Source organism: Eurytemora carolleeae, unplaced genomic scaffold (assembly GCF_000591075.1).
Source record: "Eurytemora carolleeae unplaced genomic scaffold, Eaff_2.0 scaffold167, whole genome shotgun sequence".
Taxonomy (NCBI): domain Eukaryota; kingdom Metazoa; phylum Arthropoda; class Copepoda; order Calanoida; family Temoridae; genus Eurytemora; species Eurytemora carolleeae.
Window position 1 is genome coordinate 167961 of NW_019396219.1, and position 19518 is coordinate 187478.

The 19518-nt window shown below is 33.4% G+C and overlaps 2 protein-coding genes across 4 annotated transcripts; both read right to left on the minus strand.

The window, feature by feature from the left end:
* Positions 1-505: 505 nt before the first annotated feature.
* LOC111698471 (CDP-diacylglycerol--inositol 3-phosphatidyltransferase-like) lies at positions 506-6312 on the minus strand. 3 transcript variants are annotated; one of them, XM_023468821.1, is made up of 9 exons: positions 6198-6312; positions 5704-5772; positions 4771-4875; positions 3940-4083; positions 2942-3018; positions 2195-2325; positions 1366-1459; positions 1284-1315; positions 506-1088 (listed from the first exon to the last, which is right to left on the minus strand). In XM_023468821.1, the coding sequence occupies exons 1-7, from the start codon at positions 6296-6298 to the stop codon at positions 1379-1381; spliced, it is 708 nt and encodes a 235-aa protein (XP_023324589.1). In that variant the 5' UTR covers positions 6299-6312; the 3' UTR covers positions 506-1088; positions 1284-1315; positions 1366-1378. The 3 variants fall into 3 exon arrangements, with proteins under 3 accessions (XP_023324589.1, XP_023324588.1, XP_023324587.1); XM_023468820.1 differs by having other exon boundaries at positions 506-1315; XM_023468819.1 differs by having other exon boundaries at positions 506-1459.
* LOC111698468 (COP9 signalosome complex subunit 4-like) lies at positions 6279-19484 on the minus strand. Its single transcript, XM_023468817.1, has 14 exons — positions 19349-19484; positions 18218-18295; positions 17946-18011; positions 16718-16819; positions 15626-15700; positions 14134-14210; positions 13541-13646; positions 12985-13079; positions 11714-11769; positions 11056-11093; positions 8599-8669; positions 7733-7910; positions 7138-7275; positions 6279-6500 (listed from the first exon to the last, which is right to left on the minus strand). Exons 1-14 carry the CDS (start codon positions 19403-19405, stop codon positions 6420-6422), a joined length of 1218 nt encoding a protein of 405 aa, XP_023324585.1. The 5' UTR covers positions 19406-19484; the 3' UTR covers positions 6279-6419.
* Positions 19485-19518: the final 34 nt, after the last annotated feature.

Here is a 19518-nt window from a genome sequence, read left to right on the forward strand (position 1 = left end):
TTCTCGAATCCTCTCTATCTTCCCGAATCTTCACTATCTTCCCAAATCTTTACATTCTTCCCAAATCCTCGCTATCTTCCCAAATCCTCCCAACCCACCAAATCATCCCTATCTCACCAAAGCCTCCCCCTCTCAACAAATTGTCCCAATATCACCAAATCCTCACTTTCTTCCCAAATCCTCACTATCTTCCCAAATCCTCCCAATTCCCAAAAATTCTCCCAATCTCACCAAATCCTCCTAATCTCACCAAATCCTTCAAATCCTCTCAAAACCCTCACAATGTCCCCAGATCCTCTAAATGATCCCCAATCATCAAATTTTTTCTAAATCATCCTAATCCTCCCAATCTTTCCAAATCCTCCCAGTGTTTCAAAATAATAATAAGTTTCCTTACTTCCTTAGATTACCTCAAACAAAATTCTAACCTCAAATCCACTTTAGACAAAATCATTTTTAGTCTGAAAAAAATAGTACATTGAGAACATGAAACAATAGAGGGCGGTTAACAAAAATGGTGCTTTTTTAATAAAGTCTAATCCAAAAAATCGGTAAGATTTAACGAACTATTGCTTGTTTTTAAAAAATTAAGCACAAAACACAATACTTAAAAAATAGATTTTTAATACTGTTTAACACATGAGGTAGGGGTTATAATTAATCAATAAGCATAAGAAGAATTCTATTGTATTTTATCATTTTTTTGGGGGGGTGGGGAGGGGTACACGTTATGCCCGTACCAATATCTTATAATATAAAATAAATTTAACATTAATTTCCAACTATGGGATATTATAATTACAAATTACAACACAAATCAATGTGTCTAATGCCCAGATTGAAATAATGCAAACAAGAACTATTAAAACAATTTTCAATCATGACCGTTTGAAATAACAAACAAGAATAGAATATTTTGTTTGATTGATTTGTCTATAAATTAAAAAGCTTCTGTCAAAATTATGAACAAATGATCCTTTCTATCAGCAGGGGTTAAATACTTAGCATAAAATCTACAATATACAGTACATGAACAACAGTTAATAATGATCAAAATAATGACAATAATCTATAATGATCGAGAGTGACTAGTTAAGTAAATAAAGCAAAGGTGTAGCATAATTAGGACGATCACTTGGAACAAAAACTTAATTACTTATTAAAGTTGGAATAAACAGAAAAATAATCAAACATATTTTCAAACTTTGGATTTAAAAAAGTTCCGATTAATAAGGAAAAATGAAAAGAAAATAACACAAATGATAACCCATTGTGCTTTACACCTCCACAACAAAATCAAGTTATTGACTAGTCTAATTTAGCAGAGATATCTTAGAAGATAGTAGTCAAAATTTTCTTCTCTCTTCTTCCCTCATCTTTACTCCTTCTTCTCCTCCTTCTTTTTATCTTCTCTCTCCTTAGTGTCCACCGCAACAAGGTTCATGCAAGCCAGGTAGCCCTGCATTACATTTCATTGTTTATTTTGTTGTACAGTTTCTTGTTTACTTTACAGTAGTTATTTGTTTTCTTTGCAGTACAGTCTATCATTTACTTTATTATTTACTTTGCAGTTTACTTAAATTTTATTTCTTACGTTTCCGTACAGTTTCTCGTTCAATCGAAAGTTAATTGTGTTGTTTTCTAGCGCTGTACTGTTATTATAGTACAGTTTCTTGTTAACTTTACAGTACAGTTTAATTTAATGTTTACTTTGCTGTACACTAAAAGTTTATGTTTACTTTACCGTAGAATTACTTGTTTCTTTTGTAATGCAATTCATTGTTTATTTTACGCTTGATTTTTTACTTTGCAGAACAATTTTTTTTGTTAACTAACAACAAACATTGTTTACTTTTCAGTAATTGTTTTATTTACTTTGCTTTGCTGTACAGTTTACTCTTTACTTAACAGTTTAAGTTATCGTTTTCGTTTACTATACAGTACAGATTTGATTGTCCTACGTTACAGTTTCTTGCGTACTTTACAGTACAGTTCCTTGCTTGGTTTAAAATACAGTGTATTGATCATTCAGTACAGTTTAATGGTTTAATGGTAACCTTACATTACAGTTGTCTTGATTTCTACCCAAATCATGTTTTTCCTGTTTTATGTTGCAGTAAACTTAAAATTTGAAGTACAGTGTCTTGTTTACTTTAAAGTCAAGGTATTGTTTAAGTACAAAATTCTTCTCTACCTGGAGGAGAGCTATCCCCGACTTGGCAACTGCTACAGGAAACGAGATGATTGCGAGCAGAGCGAGTAGATAGAACCAGAACCCAGCGCTGAAGTGCAGGAGGTAGAGGGTGGCGTAAAACATCTCATTACCTGATAAATTATTGTTCAGATTGTACAAAAATGAAGAACAGATATTCCACTGTCCCATCCAAAAACCGTAAGAATTTGGGACGCAAAAAATGTAAAGTAAGATTCAAACTTGCCGATTATGTATAAAATAATATTTACTGCACACTATTTATCAATTTTCAGTAGACATAGAAATATGTATTTCTAAAATAAGCGGGAGTAGCTTTAAAAGATGTAATAAAAAAAACTCAACATATAATATTAAGAAATAATTAATTGAGAACAATTTAATAAAAAATCCTCAACATATAATAATAAGAACTAAACAATTAAGAACAATTTAATAATAAAATCCTCAACATATAATAATAAGAACTAATCAATTAAGAACAATTTAATAAAATAATTACTCAACCTATAATAATAAGAACTAAACAATTAAGAACAATTTAATAAAATAATTACTCAACCTATAATAATAAGAACTAATCAATTAAGAACAATTTAATATTAAAAAAATCCTCAACCTATAATAATAAGAACTAATAAATTAAGAACAATTTAATATAAAAATACTCAACCTATAATAATAAAAACTAATCAATTAAGAACAATGTACATTATACAATATTCCTACCTGCACACATAGCGAACAGTACTTTTCTGTCAGTGTAGTACATGTACATGAACTTGTTACCGGTCGGGTCCATGAACCTGTATAGTGTATACAGTACAGTACAATTATCATGATCAATAAAATGACCAATTCACAAAGTCAACATTAAAAAATCTACTTTTTAAAAATTGACCGCTTTCAATTGCGGTTTCTCTTTTAAAGTGATATGCAAATTTTTGAAGCAAAAGATAAGGAAGGAAATTGATCGAATTAATCTCTTTTCAAAATAGCAAAAAGGACGACATCTACCTCATTGTTACTCAAATAAAAATAAAAATTGAAGGGTATCCTAATTTCCTAATCCTTATATATTTACAACCTGATGTTGTAGACCTTTTAAACGTTAAACTCTGCTTGACGAAATATTATATTTATAAGATTTACACCCTACGAAAGCAAAGATATAGGGATGAGAAAATTCAAAAATTCATGGGTGTACTGTATAGTGTGTCTTCTTACGTATCCAAAACTAGCAAAAAAGGGAACAGCATTTAATTTTGATTGAAACTTCTTCCCAACTATTTTCTTAAAAATCAAAAGATGAAAAAATGTTTAACTTAGATTGAATTCTCTTCCACAAAATACCTATGAAAATCAAAAAAGGGAAAAAATTCAAGAAATTTTAAATTCAGCCTCAATTGAAAACTTTAGGAAACTATTCTGAGTAGCGGAGGCTCTTACTGCATGGCGGAGGCTCGGTCTCCCTAGCAAATCTAGGAGGCTAGTGGCATCCGAGGGTTCCCTCCCACTCTCACCCCAATGATTTAAATCACTAAATCACTGAATATGTGGCGTATCCAGGATTTAATCTTGGGGAGGGGGTGTTATGTTTATTTTGCCCCCTAGGAGGAAAAATTAACTCAATAACTATATTTAACAGTAAGAATATACACCCCTGAGAAAATTAGAGTTAGAGACTACTAATCTGTTTCATAACTACGGTTTTTTGCAAAACCTACTTGTGGCTTCCCTTGCCCTCTAGCAGGCTGGTGTGAAGATGGATCCAGTGGCAGGAGATATCTATAACCATGCTCAGCTGGAACAGGAACATGCACGACGGATAGAATACGGACAGGGTGGTCAGCAGACACATTGTAGCACATCTAGGAGAGTAAATCAATAATATTTATTTTATAGTTCATTTTTTCTTTCATTTTTTTTTCATCTCGTATTCCATCAATTTACCCTTCTTTCATTCTCTAATCTTAAACATTTTAGAATGGTTAACACCTAAAGGGAGTGTATCATAAGGGAGTGTATCATAAGCTTTTTTTTACATTCTCACTCATTTTTTCTAACCCTTTACTATCTTAAACCCGTTCTCTACCAACCTCTCATTCTCTTATTTAAAACCTCCAATCTTTCAAATCTCTCAATCTCCCAAATCCCCTGTTCTCCCAAATCCCCTGTTCTCCCAAATCCCCTGTTCTCCCAAATCCCCTGTTCTCCCAAATCCCTGTTCTTCCAAATCCCTGTTCTCCCAAATCCCCATCCTCCCAAATCCCCATCCTCCCAAATCCCCCATTCTCCCAAATCCCTAACTCTCCCAAATCCCACTTTCTCCCAAATCACCCTTATTATCTCAAATACTTTATTCTCTAATCTCGATCTTTCTCTAGATCCCTCTCAATCTCTCGACTCCCCATTCTCTAAAATCCTTCAAATTCTCTTTATATTTCGATAACTTTACTCCATCTTCTGATTCAGTTGATGATCTAGCTTTCGCTACCGGCCCTTACCATTTCATCTTTTAATCTTAATGATAAAATCCATCTCTCCTCTCAATATACCTGTCAGTAAGCATGTCAAGCATGCCGCCGAATTTCGAGCATTGGTTGAGAAGACGAGCAGCATGCCCGTCTAGAGCATCCAGGAGTCCAGACAAAATGTAGCAGCTTTAACACAATAAATCAATCAATCAATCAACATATAAGAGTTTTAGGGACTTCCTACTAGCCACCTAGAATGCCCCAGATGAATTTACTAAATCAAGAAAGAGATATGGACTTCTAGCTTTGTCATAGGTTCCTGAATGTAAAAGAAAATTGCATTTGATCAAAGTTGCTCTTTTCATCGTGTTTTTGATATTTTTTAACTTAGACATATCACAATGGGACACCCGACATTCTGCCAGATCGCCAGCTATAATACAATACGGCTGAATTTTTAGAAACCTACTGGTAGGTTTTTCATTATAAAATATCAATTTAAAAATAGCTTTAAGATGGAAGTGAATGGAGGTTCATAAAGGGTTACTCACAAAGAAAGAGACTATAAAGACGACTTGAAACTCTTCAAATATGACGATTCCAAGTTTAAACTAAGTCTTCTGCCTTGAGTGTAGTCTTTAAATGGGTTATTTAATGATTTGACAAAGAAAGAAAGAAGTTTTAAGTTACAAAGGAATCGTTGATATAAAGGAACCAGATAAAACAATAACGTAAAGTCGTCTCTTGAAGTCTCATCCTTTGTGGGTACTGTGTAACCCAGTTTTTCTCTTGGAAATCATAATCCGTCCCCCCCTCCGCCAAAATTGTTATGGAAGTTTTTATGTGTACTTGACTTTGAGGGAAATTTTCTTCTTCAAAAGGCACTGTATCAAAAATGCAGTTAAAACTTAAAACAATAAAATTTCATATTTTCCTTAATCCCCTGAAAAAAAATCTTTTACTCCTATAAAATCATATTCACCCCCTTTACATAAAATACAAAAATATACTTACAATGCTGCGGTGAACCAGCTAGTTGGCATATACCAGAAGGAAACCAAAGCAAGGAATATACGGGCATACCTTAACACGGATTCTTTTTTAAATCAGATTTATCCTCTCCTTGTTATTTTATCAATATCAAAACAAACATTTCCCTCCCCTTTTTAATCTAAATCCCGACATCAAATAAAAAAAAAACATAAATAAATGTTAATATAAAAATTTCTTGAAAGAACTGTAAGCGTGATTTCAAGGGACCCTTCCATGTAAAGATGGATAGACCCGAGTCACAAAGGTACAATTTTGTTGAGAATCAACAATTGTAAATTATCAGTTTTCAAAGTTATAAACACAAATAATGGATTCATGTTAGATCAGACAAAGCTTTTAGTCCTCAAGAGTTTCGTTGTAAATCGAACTTTGCCTTCTTTGCAAGGAGGGTCACTTGACTTTACGCTTACAGACCCTTTAAGTTAATAGTACAAACAATTTTTATTTCTACTAACCCGATAATATTCGGGACGAAGAGGAAAACATTTTCAGTTTTAGTTTTCTCCCTGAAGGAGGTTTCTAGGTCAGAACTCATCTTTCTGAAATATTTTAACATTCATTTCACGGATTTTCAAATACATCGAATTTAAGGCAAGTTTTCCCGCATTTTGCCACAGGCTGATGGTTTAGTTTCAATGAAGGATTCTGGTTCTCAAACAGGATGATTGGAGTTGTTTTTATGAGACCATCAGAGATTCTAAAGTTTTATCGACCCACTCCGGTTCCACAGCTCCAATCTTATCCAGCACATTGTTCACCTAAACAGAAAGGCATAGAACAGGAGGAATAATTTTCACAAAACTATGGGAGGCAGTCTTTTTTTCTGTTTTAGACATCCCCCCCCCTCATATAACCATTTACTATAACATATAAAATCTGAAGATCAGGGCTTTCCGTCAATTTCAAAAATGACCGAGTAAATTTGCCAGGGAAAACAATACTTCCCCCCATTTGAAAATCATTTTTCCACAGGAGGTATCATGTTTCTTTAATAAAAATCAATTTTCAAATATTTTAGAAATCCGCCTAAAAACTAAGATCAGCAATATGTTTTTGTTACAGTTTGCTGCTCACACGCAAATCAAAGAAAAAGTTTAGAAAAAGAGGCACAAAGCGTAACTAAACATGGAAATTGGGTGTGAAGCTCTTTTGGCATACTTCATGGAACCTACTCAATTATTAAGTCACCCTCGTCTATTTGGATATTGGCAGGTTTGCAAGTTATGTCATTCAACGTAATAACCTCCAAGAACGATATAACTTAATACCGTCAGTCGGAATGGTTTAGTACCTGGAGGAATCAAGATATTCATTGCTAGATTGAACCCCGCCCATAGTTCCGGGCCTAGTAACGCTACTCACTAAGCCAGGTATTGCCTTAACTAAAATGTCTACCTGGAAACACAATGATTGAATCTGTTTGTCCCAGGACTCAAGTATCTCCCTGGTTTCGAAGTGCAGGGTAGAATCTATCTGATCAATGTGTCCCACCAGTCTCTCCTCAGTGATCATTTTACTTGCAATCCTCTCAGCCTGCAGAATATATATATTTTAGTTAGTCGATTTTTCACTTTTCCCCTTTAAAATTTCGGGTGTCTGCGGGGTATAATATTTAAACTTTAAATAATCAAAAATTCTAAAAAATCTTTTAAATATATCGATAAGGATATCAAAAGCTCCGATTCAAACACTGAATTCAGAAACGTTTATTTCACAGAAATTCGTTAATTATAAAACCAATATGAGACAAAATAAAAAGATGTCTGGACTTGCAAATTTGAAAAAAAAAACTAGCTTTCATAGGAATAAATCTACCAATTTTATGAACTTAGTTTTACGGGCAAAGTCGAGTTCACAAGCTAGTTTAAATAATTCTCAATTCTGATAACATTTTTATGAAAAAAGTTGTAAATTAAAATTCATTTTGATTATATTTTTGGAATTTTGATCACTAATTAGGTGTGCAGCCAAAAAAATGAAATATTAATACCTTCTCCGGTGGGATCTCTAGAAGAGCTCCTAGACCGCTGAATGTGATGTTATTGTAAAGTTTAGATGCTGCAAGTAGATTATGTTCTATAACAGCATGCTCAAGTATAGTTGAACCATCAGACATCGTTGCTTTCTGATGAGTCTGAAGCATTGCATCAAACTCAACCAACTCAGTTCTAAAAAAAAAAGTTTGTTATAACTGTTGCTGATATATAACGCTGATTGATATATTTTATCGGAATGGTAGTGGTTTCTGTTGATTTGAATTTTTCGAATTCTCTTAAAGGGACTGTAAGCGTAATTTTAAGCGACCTTCTGTATATAGAGGCATGTCGATTCACAACGGTATCCTTTAAACCATTGTCCTGACAATGATGAGGTAGACACCCTTAGTATAGGTGAGGATTAAGTGCCACTGCTGAGAGAGGAGACTCAAGGGACTCAAGGTAGCAGTAAACACTGTTCAATGTACATTGTACACTCGCGCAGTTACTTTGCATTTAATTTCCCGCTATATAAATAAGAATATCTAAGAAATCCTTGATTCGACAAAGGTTTAAAGGGTATTGTTGTAAATCGGATATGCCACTCTACAAATGGAATGTCAATTGAAATTACACATAAAGTCCCTATAAACTCCCTGTTCTTCCCCCTGTTTATCTAAAACTGTTAAAAGAACGGAAAAAAAACATTAGTGCTTGAGTGTGCAACTGTGCACATTTTGGTTTACTTAGCACTGTTCATTTTATTATATTGTACAAAATATCCTCCAAAAAGACCAAATAGAGAAAAATTTACTCAGAAAAGTATTTTAGTCCAGACAATAATTATTTACAGTTTTCGAAATCAACAGTTCAATTTTACCTTTTGATAAGTCGGTCCAGGTACATCTTCTCCAGAATATTGAAACAAGACAACTGTTGTACCCTCTCATCCTGCAGTAAATTAGATTTAACTGCGCTACAGTACAGTGCAGTACAGTACAGTACAGTTCAGCAGAAAAAATTCCGCGAATTACACTCAAAGATATTGTTAAGTACCCTATATACGTAAGCTGAGAAGACAAAAGGGGGGTGAGCACTAAACTGAATTTTGCAGTTAAAATACATAATTTTGAGTTCACATGCAAAAAATCAGCGTTCTAAGACAATTCTCAGTTTAAACACTGTTTTAAATTTCCGGAGAGTTATACGTGTTGTGCATCCTCCCCTTCCTTTATAAAGATTTTTACATTTGCAAAATATTAACTCTGACTAAAAATATGTAATAAATGCCGTACTCTTAAAACTTCGTCCCAAAACTGTATCAGTCTAGGTACAACCCGTCCGCTATCAAAAGCACTTGTATCCTATCAACCTGAACTTCAAATTGTCTTTCGTTTATCTCCGCTTTTTCTACTTTCTGCTTTTACAGTTCCAAATATCTTTCTCGTTCCAAACTTTTCTTCTCTACTTCCCATTCTTCGTGTTGAATGTCTCCCCTCGTTCAGGTTTCCTTCATATTCGGTAGTTTGATCCTTCTATCAATTAAAACGGTTTCCTGTTACTCTTTTCATTGTGTAATCTGGTAGCAATCTTAACCTACTGTGGTTTCCTTCTGACACAGTTCCTTTTGTTAACCTTTCCACCGGGTAATCACTGTATTCTCTTCTTTCAAGATCTTGGCATTTGACTAGGGTTCATTGATTCACGCCGCTGCTACCAGCCACTTGTAGTAAATGCCGTACTCTTAAACTTCGTCCCACAACTGTATCAGTCCAGGTACAACCCGTCCGCTATAAAAGTCAAACAGGATACAATCCATTAGACTGCAATCTCGTTAACTATCAACGCCACTATCACTGGGCGCGATCTCAGTAGCTATCAAACAAGCTATTTCTCAGGAACTAAATGTCACACAGGGACACAACGGTAGCTATCAAACAAGCTATTATTCAGGTTTAAAATGCCACACAGGGACACAAGCGTAGCTATCAAACAAGCTATTTCTCAGGCTCTAAGGGCATAGAGAATAGAATATATAGAGAGGAATGTAAAGAATCTCTCGGTATGAATTTTTTCAGTCCCTTTCAGCCTGAAAGGGAGTTCAAAGTGTACAAATCATGTAAATGTTCACAAATTATATGCAGTAGAGTACATAAATACAGTATGTTCCCTAGACTATTCATTTCAATTTCGAATTTTTTAAACTGTTAAATAAACTTTATAATGAATTAGGTGAATAAAAACATCATTTGATTTATAATTATAACGGAAAATCATCGTTTGTAAAGTGGAAGGCATAGAGTCTATGTGAAATGATCATTGGTCAATTATGAAACCAGCCTATTTCATAATTTGGGTTTCTTTTAACAATAATTTTAGATTTTCAATAAAATTATATTCCAGGGCCCAACAGGTTATATAGCACAAATATGTGAAGTACACCTGCAGTATGGAAACAGTACAACAAAATGGCCGTTTTACACTTCTTTCTAGTAAATTCCTCTCTATATATATATTCTATTCTCTATGTCTAAGGGCCACACAAGGACACAAGCGTAGCTATCAAACGAGCTATTATATTACTCAGGCTTTAAATACCACACAGGAACACAAACATATCTATCAAACAAGCTATTACTCTGTCTCTAAATGTCACACAACAGTGGCTATCTATCAACCCTTAACCGATCTCTACCCTATACTGAGGTAGGATCTCAACACGAATATTTCAACGAGGTACAATTACTCTACACTGTAATCAAAGTGGTGTTCTGATTCTACCTAATTTGTATTTAAGGTTTATAGGTTACAAGTTAAATTAATAGACGTTATTACAATTCCTAAATAGTTATCTATAACACATAATCAAGGCAAATCATGTTACGTATTACAGCACAGTTATAACGGCATATATATCACATGATTAAGCTAACCATGCTACGTATTCATTTAGAACGCAGTTCAAATGAATAAACAGGATTTACGTACAAACATCGATCATTAATAATGTTCATTTTTCAACGTTCTACAGATTTACTGAATATCGTAATACCCAATATTTATTACAAATATAGGCCCCAGCAGTTTTAAAAATGTTCACAAACAACAACAAAAGGTAAATTAATTTAACTGTTTTAAAAAAACTAGTCTAATGTTAATATATCATGTGCCGAAAAACTAAACCCTACCCACCCAGTTAACAATTTTCAGGCCAAGCTAAGAACATTTCCGTGGTTCTACCGAGTTTGGGACATTATTATCGGACAACCACAAAAACAGACAAAAGATATTATTACTTTATATATAAAGTTATATTGGTTGACTGACTAGTAAATACCTTGTATAGTGTTGCCAGCATACGGCTTCTCTGCTGTCCTAAACAATAAGTTTGGTTTCATAATAAATATATAATATCAGACAAGAAATGGAAAGTATGAGAAAGAGAGATGGGCAGACGCAGAGGAGCCGTAATATTTCATGTGAAATGATTATTTTATACTGTGGTGAAGGAAATCGAGTCTTTGTCTCAAACTCTGATTATCTAATACATTTATTTATCTTAGACCAGAGATATTTTAAAAACTATGAATTATTAAATAATCAAATTTTGATATCAAATGAGTACAACATCAGGTTGCAAAGATATAGATATAGGGATTATGAAAGAAATAACCTGGATCCGGATTTAGATCCGGATCCATTTTTTCACAGAGCGGACCCAGAATCCGAATCCGGATCCGCATCAAAATTAAAGGGATCAGGACGGGTAAGAAAAAGAGGCCCCGTGTTAGTCATACAAGTCATTTTAAGAGGTGGAAATGGGGTCTTAAAAATGGGAAACTAAGAAATCTTGGGGAAAAAAAGGAAGTGGATAAGGAAGACAGGAAAATGGAAAGAGAATTAACAGCAGGAAAAGAAGGAAGGGAGTAATCTAGACAAGAAGCTAAGTGAATAGAGTGAACGAGGATAAGAGGTGGGGGAGGGGAGGGGCTTACCTGCAGCGGCGAGAATAGTACAAATAGCAGCATTTCTCAAAGCCGTCATACGCTCACTAAAATCAGCAATCTATTTTTCACACATAAATCATACAAACTGTAAATAAAGCAGAATTTGTAATTTGAATAATATCGTTAAATGATAAGATATAGTAGAATTTTAATGGATCCATGTCCAAGTGTAGTGTTCGACTAAATATGATTCATAAATTCCAGGAAATATTTCATCATTCTCAAATTCATATAATTCATTTACAAAATAATTGCCTTTGTTTGAAAATTAATAAGAGAGAGTTTTCAAAATCTGTAACATTCTTTACTTAATTAATAAGAGTTTTCAAAATCTGTAACATTCTTTACTTAATTAATTGTTGAATGTCGCAAGAGTTCATTATTTAATTCAAATTCCGTAAAAAATTGTGTTTTCGACCTTTAGTTTTACATTATCTTTAAAAATAAGTTTGCTAATTTGCCGTCCGCTACCATAGGGGTACCGCAGGGGGGGGGGGGCCTAAACAGAGGGCCGCAATCAACACTCAAATAGGAACTCGTCAAAATTTTGGCAAATTCCGGAACTCAGATATTTGACTTTTCAAGATTCACTTTCCCGGAAATTTTCTTGCCCCATCTATATAATGATAATACTAAAATGAAACTTTTTTGAGAATAACGTTTGATTATGGATTGTTCAATTCTTATCATTGAAATAACTAACGATGGCTATGTGTAATATGAATTGCTCACAAATGACAAATGTGCGAGAAAACTAATACAAAGGCCACCGAAAATGTTTGCCGTTGTTAAAGGGAGTGTTCGCGAAAAATTACTAATAATCGATAATTTTTCGACGCATTCGTATAAAGTTTATAATTCATAATATTTTTTTATGATCTGATAGTTACTTTTGAAAACATTTATTCCCGTTTCATATTTTCCAGGAATGTTCTAAAATCCAGCGACAGCGAAATATATTATATATAGAAACAAAACCAAAAACATTATGAAATATCAACTATTGTTTGTAACATTTGAACGATCAGTTTGGAATTAAATCGATTATTTTACGATCCGAGCTGAATGTTGCAATTTTCTGAATTTGACGCTAAGTTCTTCAGCATGAGTCGTTTTTTAAAAATTGTCTCCTTATAGACGCAACAGAAAGAAGTAATATTAGTAGCGATCAAAAGCGCTTATTTTTCGCCGTAAGCCTATATACCTGTCATGTATTGCAGTTTTATAGGATAGTTCGTTATATCTTGAAGTAATGATACCTGTCATGGATTGCAGTTTTATAGGATAGTTCGTTATATCTTGAAGCAGCTTCAATAAACTTCCTTTTATAGTCCAGAACTCGTCCTTGACACACCTAGGAAAAGGACGATTTTAGAACAAGACCCTTCGAACTTTAAACTAAGAGACTATAGTCATAAATATTATACGTAAGTACTCGTCTTTCATACTTAATTTCAATGAGAAGTTCTTTGCTTTTAGTTTGGTTTTGAAGAGATGCTGCTCTGTTTATAAATATCTCTAATCTACTAACTATCCTACCTTCTAAACAATGAAAAGTTCTTCGTTTTTAGTTTGGTTTTGGAGAGATGCTGCTCTGTTTATAAATATCTATAATCTACTAACTATCCTACCTTGTAAACAATGAAAAGTTCTTCGTTTTTAGTTTGGTTTTGAAGAGATGCTGCTCTGTTTATAAATATCTCTAATCTACTAACTATCCTACCTTATAAACAATGAGAAGTTCTTCGTTTTTAGTTTGGTTTTGGAGAGATGCTGCTCTGTTTATAAATATCTCTAATCTACTAACTATCCTACCTTATAAACAATGAGAAGTTCTTCGTTTTTAGTTTGGTTTTGAAGAGATGCTGCTCTGTTTATAAAAATCTCTCCTTGGACATGATCCTCATCCTCTAAATACAACCTGAACAATATGTAAATATTAGATTTTTTTTTATGTAAAAGCGCAGAATTTCTTCTGGGTGTAGTTACGGCTAAGTTCAGGATTATCCTGTAGATCGGCCCATCAAAGGTTTATGACTGAAACTCGCTGTTATAAAAGAATTCTTCTATAGTTTTTCTCTTTGTCAAAAAATATTCACGGAACATGCGAATAAAAGAAACTGCAGATTTAACGTGACCCTTAATTTATTGAGTGTCATTTCTGATTCACATCCTTTTGTGCTCAATTACGAATGAAATAACCTTATTTTATATTTGTTTCTTTTTAAAAATTTAATTGCGGATTTACGCTTCATAGACTTAAGCCACTTCAAAGGAAACTATAAAAAAACACTATCTAGATATCTCTCATTTAAAAAGAGGTTTAATCGTTAAGAATAGAGGACATGCCACACAATAAATGGAGGGTTACGTGATATTTCTAATATAGTCCCTTTAAACTGATAAACCTGGATATCTTGAGGTATGTCTCCAGTTTATAATCTACACTGTACTGTTTCTGACCAGTCTCAAGGGGGATTCCAACCTACACCAGATAAATCAATCATCAATAACTCGACCAATTTATCAATCAACATATCTATCGGCTTAAAACATATTGAAATAAATCAATGAATCAATCATTAAAGCAATAAATAACTTAAAAAAAATCAATTAACCAATAAAATCTATTAATCAATAAATTACCAAATCAACTTAACAATTGAATCAAAAAATCAAAATACAAAAGATGAAGAATCAATTAAGTGACAGATCAATTATAGAATGCAATCCAATGACCAATCAGATCAGATTTTCAATAACTCATCTGCGCTTTAATCAGTGAATAGGATCCGGATCCGTTGGATCCGCAAGATTTTGGTTTCCTGGATATTTTAAAGAAATAACCTGGATCCGGATTTAGATCCGGATCCATTTTTTCACAGAGCGGACCCAGAATCCGAATCCGGATCCGCATCAAAATTAAAAAAGTATGGATTAGAAGCGATCAAAAGCGCTTTTTTATCGCATTAAGCCTATACCCCCTTTCATTTTTCGTGAACACTCCCTTTAATAAAAATTCAAAGTATATCTTTCTACGTTATTATCATTAAATTTTACAAGATAGAGTAACACTTTAATACAAATTCAAAATATATCTATCTACATTATTATCATTAAATTTTACAAGATGGAGTAACACTTTAAAGGGAGTGTTCGCGAAAAATGAAAGGGGGTATAGGCTTAATGCGATAAAAAAGCGCTTTTAATCGCTACTAATCTTACTTCTATTTTTTGCGTCTATAAGGAGAAAATTGTTAAAGACTTCTCATACCGAATAACATGGCGTCCATACAAATTGAAAAAATTGCAACATACGACTTAGACCGTAAAAAATCAATTTAATTTCAAACAAATCATTCAGATATTACAACCTAGTCATCGATTATCTTTCGCCACATTTGTATATATTTGATATTTCATACTAGTTTTGATTTTCTTTTTTAAAATAATAATTAGCTTACAACTTGTTTTCGAACATTCCTGGAAAATATGAAAATGTCGTCTTCATTACCAAAAATCCTCGAAACAGGAATAAATGTTTTTATAAGTAACTCTTAGATCATAACAATTATAACATATTATGAAAAATCAACTATATATAAATGTGGCGAAAGATAATCGATGACTACAGGTTGTAATATCTGAATGATTTGTTTGAAATTAAATAGATTTTTTTACGGTCTAAGTCGTATGTTCCAATTTTCTCAATTTGTATGGACGCCACGTTATTCGGCATGAGACGTCTTTAACAATTTTCTCCTTATAGACGCAATAGATAGAAGTAAGATTAGTAGCGATCAAAAGCGCTTTTTTATCGCATTAAGCCTATACCCCCTTTCATTTTTCGCGAACACTCCCTTTAATAAAAATTCAAAGTATATCTATCTACATTATTACCAGTGTTTGAGCAGCTTGTTTCCAGTTTTGTTCTCTCTCAAATATATCTGCAAGATGCTGACGGATAGAACCAACCTACAAATATAAATAAAAATGAAAACTTATTTTCATGATTAAAAGCTAAAAATAAAGAACTTAGTTTGGAACTTATGTATTGTGAACATTTTTAACTCTTTCAGAATGTACTAATCCGTAGCTTTTCTGGTCAACTTCTACATGGAGAGCTATATCTGCTTACAACATATATCAATCAGAAGCCACAGACATCCGTCTTCAGTCAATGAGAGTCAACAAAGATCTGATACAAATTTAATTTAAAGTTTCTGCTTTGGATATCTGAGGTGGGAACTCTTGTATTGATAAATAAAGATGTAGATTAAACAAATATCCCTTGAACAGCCAAGCAGAAGCCAGGAAAGTTTTCGTTCAACTACTGAAATAACATAAAAATTGAGGATATCCAATATCAACATAAAGCAGATTCCGCAAAAAAAATCTAAACCTCCCACTCTGGATATCTAGATCAAGAGATCGGGATTGTGGGTTTCCGATATAAAAGGACCCAGTTATGATGGTTTATCAAGGTTATTTTCCATAATAACAATAAAAATTCATTATTATTGCTGAGAACATTCTCAAACTCCCCCTCCCACCTGATCTTCAAATGAGATGACCCTAGGAGCTACATAGTCCACATGACAAACCTGATCTTCAAATGAGATGACCCTAGGAGCTACATCGTCCACATGACAAACCTGATCTTCAAATGAGATGACCCTAGGAGCTACATAGTCCACATGACAAACCTGATCTTCAAATGAGATGACCCTAGGAGCTACATCGTCCACATGACAAACCTGATCTTCAAATGAGATGACCCTAGGAGCTACATCGTCCACATGACAAACCTGATCTTCAAATGAGATGACTCTAGGAGCTACACAGTACACAAACCTGATTTTCAAATAAGATGACCCTAGGAGCTACACAGTACACAAACCTCATCTTCAATTGAGATGAACCTAGGAGCTAAACAGGACACAAACCTGATCTTCAAATGAGATGACCCTGGGAGCTACACAGTACACAAACCTGATCTTCAAATGAGATGACCCTGGGAGCTACAATATCTAATGTATAGTGGGATACAGCCTTTGATACACAATCCTCCAATTTTACCAGAATCGTGCAAATCTAAAATGCAAATATAGATTTTGTGAAGTTTAAAGGGACTGTAAAAGAACAATGAAAGGAGGTATAGGCTGAAAGCTAATCACTTTAGCTCTTGATAGCGACCCATGAAAGATATATCTTATGTTCCTATCTCGAGAAATTAATATTAAATTGTGTCAAATATATACGAAAATTCATATATATGCAGCAGTACTGCCACCAATGAAACTGCAGTAACTGGTCACGTGTCTCTGTCTGTATCACGTGACCAGTATACTGCAATACCATTGGTGGGAGTTCTGATGACGTCAAACGGACTTAAAAATAATTTTATCAATTATATCTATTAAAAATAAAAATAAATTTATATAATAATATTTGGAGAAAACCAAAGTTACAATTGGGTTTCTCTGGAATATCTTCTTTTTCAGATTGGTTGCGTATTTGCTGAATATGATCTGTTTAAACCTACCATTTTTATACTAAATTGTATATATATTAATTTTCGTATGAATTTGACACCGTTTTGAGTCAATTTCTCGAGACAGGAACATCAAATATAACTTTCATGGGTCGCGATCAAGAGCTGAAGTATTAAGCGTTCAGCCTATGAACCCTTTCATTTTTCCTTTACGGTCATTTTAACAGATTTCTTCGCCAAATAGAAAATTACAATGCTAGAACATCAGTGAAATATGTACCCGGCATTGTCCGTGCCCATAAGCCTTTTTATGGTTTTAATCAATGAATTGGGTAAAATAAAGGGTTTTTAGGAAGTAAATAATGAAATTTAGGGTTAAAAAAATATTAAAAAGGGTGAAACAAAGAAAACTTACTTTCATCATTTTTCCTCCCAGAGCAAAAGAGGGAGAAGGTATTTCTCGAAAATATAAACCCCTTCAGTCTTCTACCCGATAAAACTTTAACTTTAACATGGTTCACGCCACATGGAGGGAAGGAGTGCACACACCCTCAAATAGGGTGTTAGGGATTACAAATTGAGTTGCTGTGTGCCCCCCTCCCTTCCGAGAGGCTTAGTTTAAAAAAATTTAAGCACTATCAGAACAGTAGAAAAAAAACCTTAACTTTCTGTCAAAATGACGATAGTAATTCAGAAACAATAAACTATCTTTAAATGAAAATCTACCTCTGTAAGTAGTTGCCTTGATATCACCAGAGATACATTCTCGTTTACAATCGCTTCAATGAACGCCTAAAAAATGCTTTTACTAAAATAAATATTTTAAATATATTTTAAATATAAGGGACAGAATATAAAACCTAAACAATCACGATAGAACTAGCAAAAAAAGCTGAAGAAAAGTTCAGAATTTGTATTTAAGAAAAGAAATTAGAATAACTTCAAGAATTATGAATATCCGTTTTTACGATGAAAACTGATATTAATCTGCATGCTACCTTTAGTCCCTCAACAAGTTCATCCTCCCCTAGGTTAAGAATATTATCCAGAATTTCACGAAACTTCTCCGAGATGTCCTAAAATGCTCAAGTTTTGTATGAACAAATATTTAATGTAAAATACCCCCTCTCCCCTCTCGTTAACAAATCCAAAATCATTCGGTAAATTCCTATTGTAAAAAGGACAGACCCAATCATTCATTCCCCATTTAGGACTACACCGAAAAGTCCTAATTTTACACGTAATAAAGAACTACCATAAATATCTCTCTTTTCATTCTGTTCAAATAAGAATATCATTTTGAAATGCTTCGGCCAGTTCCATAATTTGCATTGAAGGGACTGTAAAGGAAAAATGAAAGCGAGTATAGGCTGAAACCAAAGCATTTTAGGAGTTGATCGAGACCCATGAAAGTTTTATCTGGTGTTTCTGTCTCGAGAAATTTGTTTCAAATTTATGCGAAAATCTATATGTATAAAATTTTGTATAAAAATAGTAGGCTTAAACGGATCATATTCAGCAAATACACAACCAATCTTAAAACAACGATACATATATACGCCCGTATCACGTGACCAGTATACTGAACTGCAATTGGTGGGAGTTCTGAACACGTGATACGGGCGTATAAATAATATTTTCAATTTTATCTTTTATAAATGAAAAATGATTAAATTCAAATAATAATAGAAGCAAACCTAAGGTTCTTAGGCTCCTCTGGGATATCGTCATTTTCAGATTGGTTGTTTATTTGCTGAATATGATCCGTTTAACCCTATTATTTATATAGATTTTCGCATTTTGACACAGTTTATATCAATTTCTCGAGACAGGAACATCAGATAGAACTCTCATAGGTCTCGATCATCACTTAAAATGCTTAGGTTTCTGTCTATACCCATTTCATTTTTCCTTTACAGTCCCTTTAAGAACTAAAATTTAAGGGTTTCTCCTGACAGTGTACAATCACAAATTAGAAAATTTAATGAATTGTTTTGTAAATGGTAGCAAGCTCGAGTCTCATTTTATTGGAGCTAAGGCAATAATTTCTAGCAAATTGAAGAAAAATTATTTACATATAATTAGTAATGATTAGTAATCACCAAATATAGAATTATCTTATATTATACCTTGTGGGAACCATTTGTCGAGGCAAGATTTAACAATTGTGCGCGGTATTGCGACATTTTGCCTGCAAAAATAGTTAAATTAGTTTTGTACAAGAATAGTTGTTAGTACATCGTTAAAAGGCTGAAAACGAAAATCAAGCATTAAAAAATCTTAGGTTATTGTCGTTTTA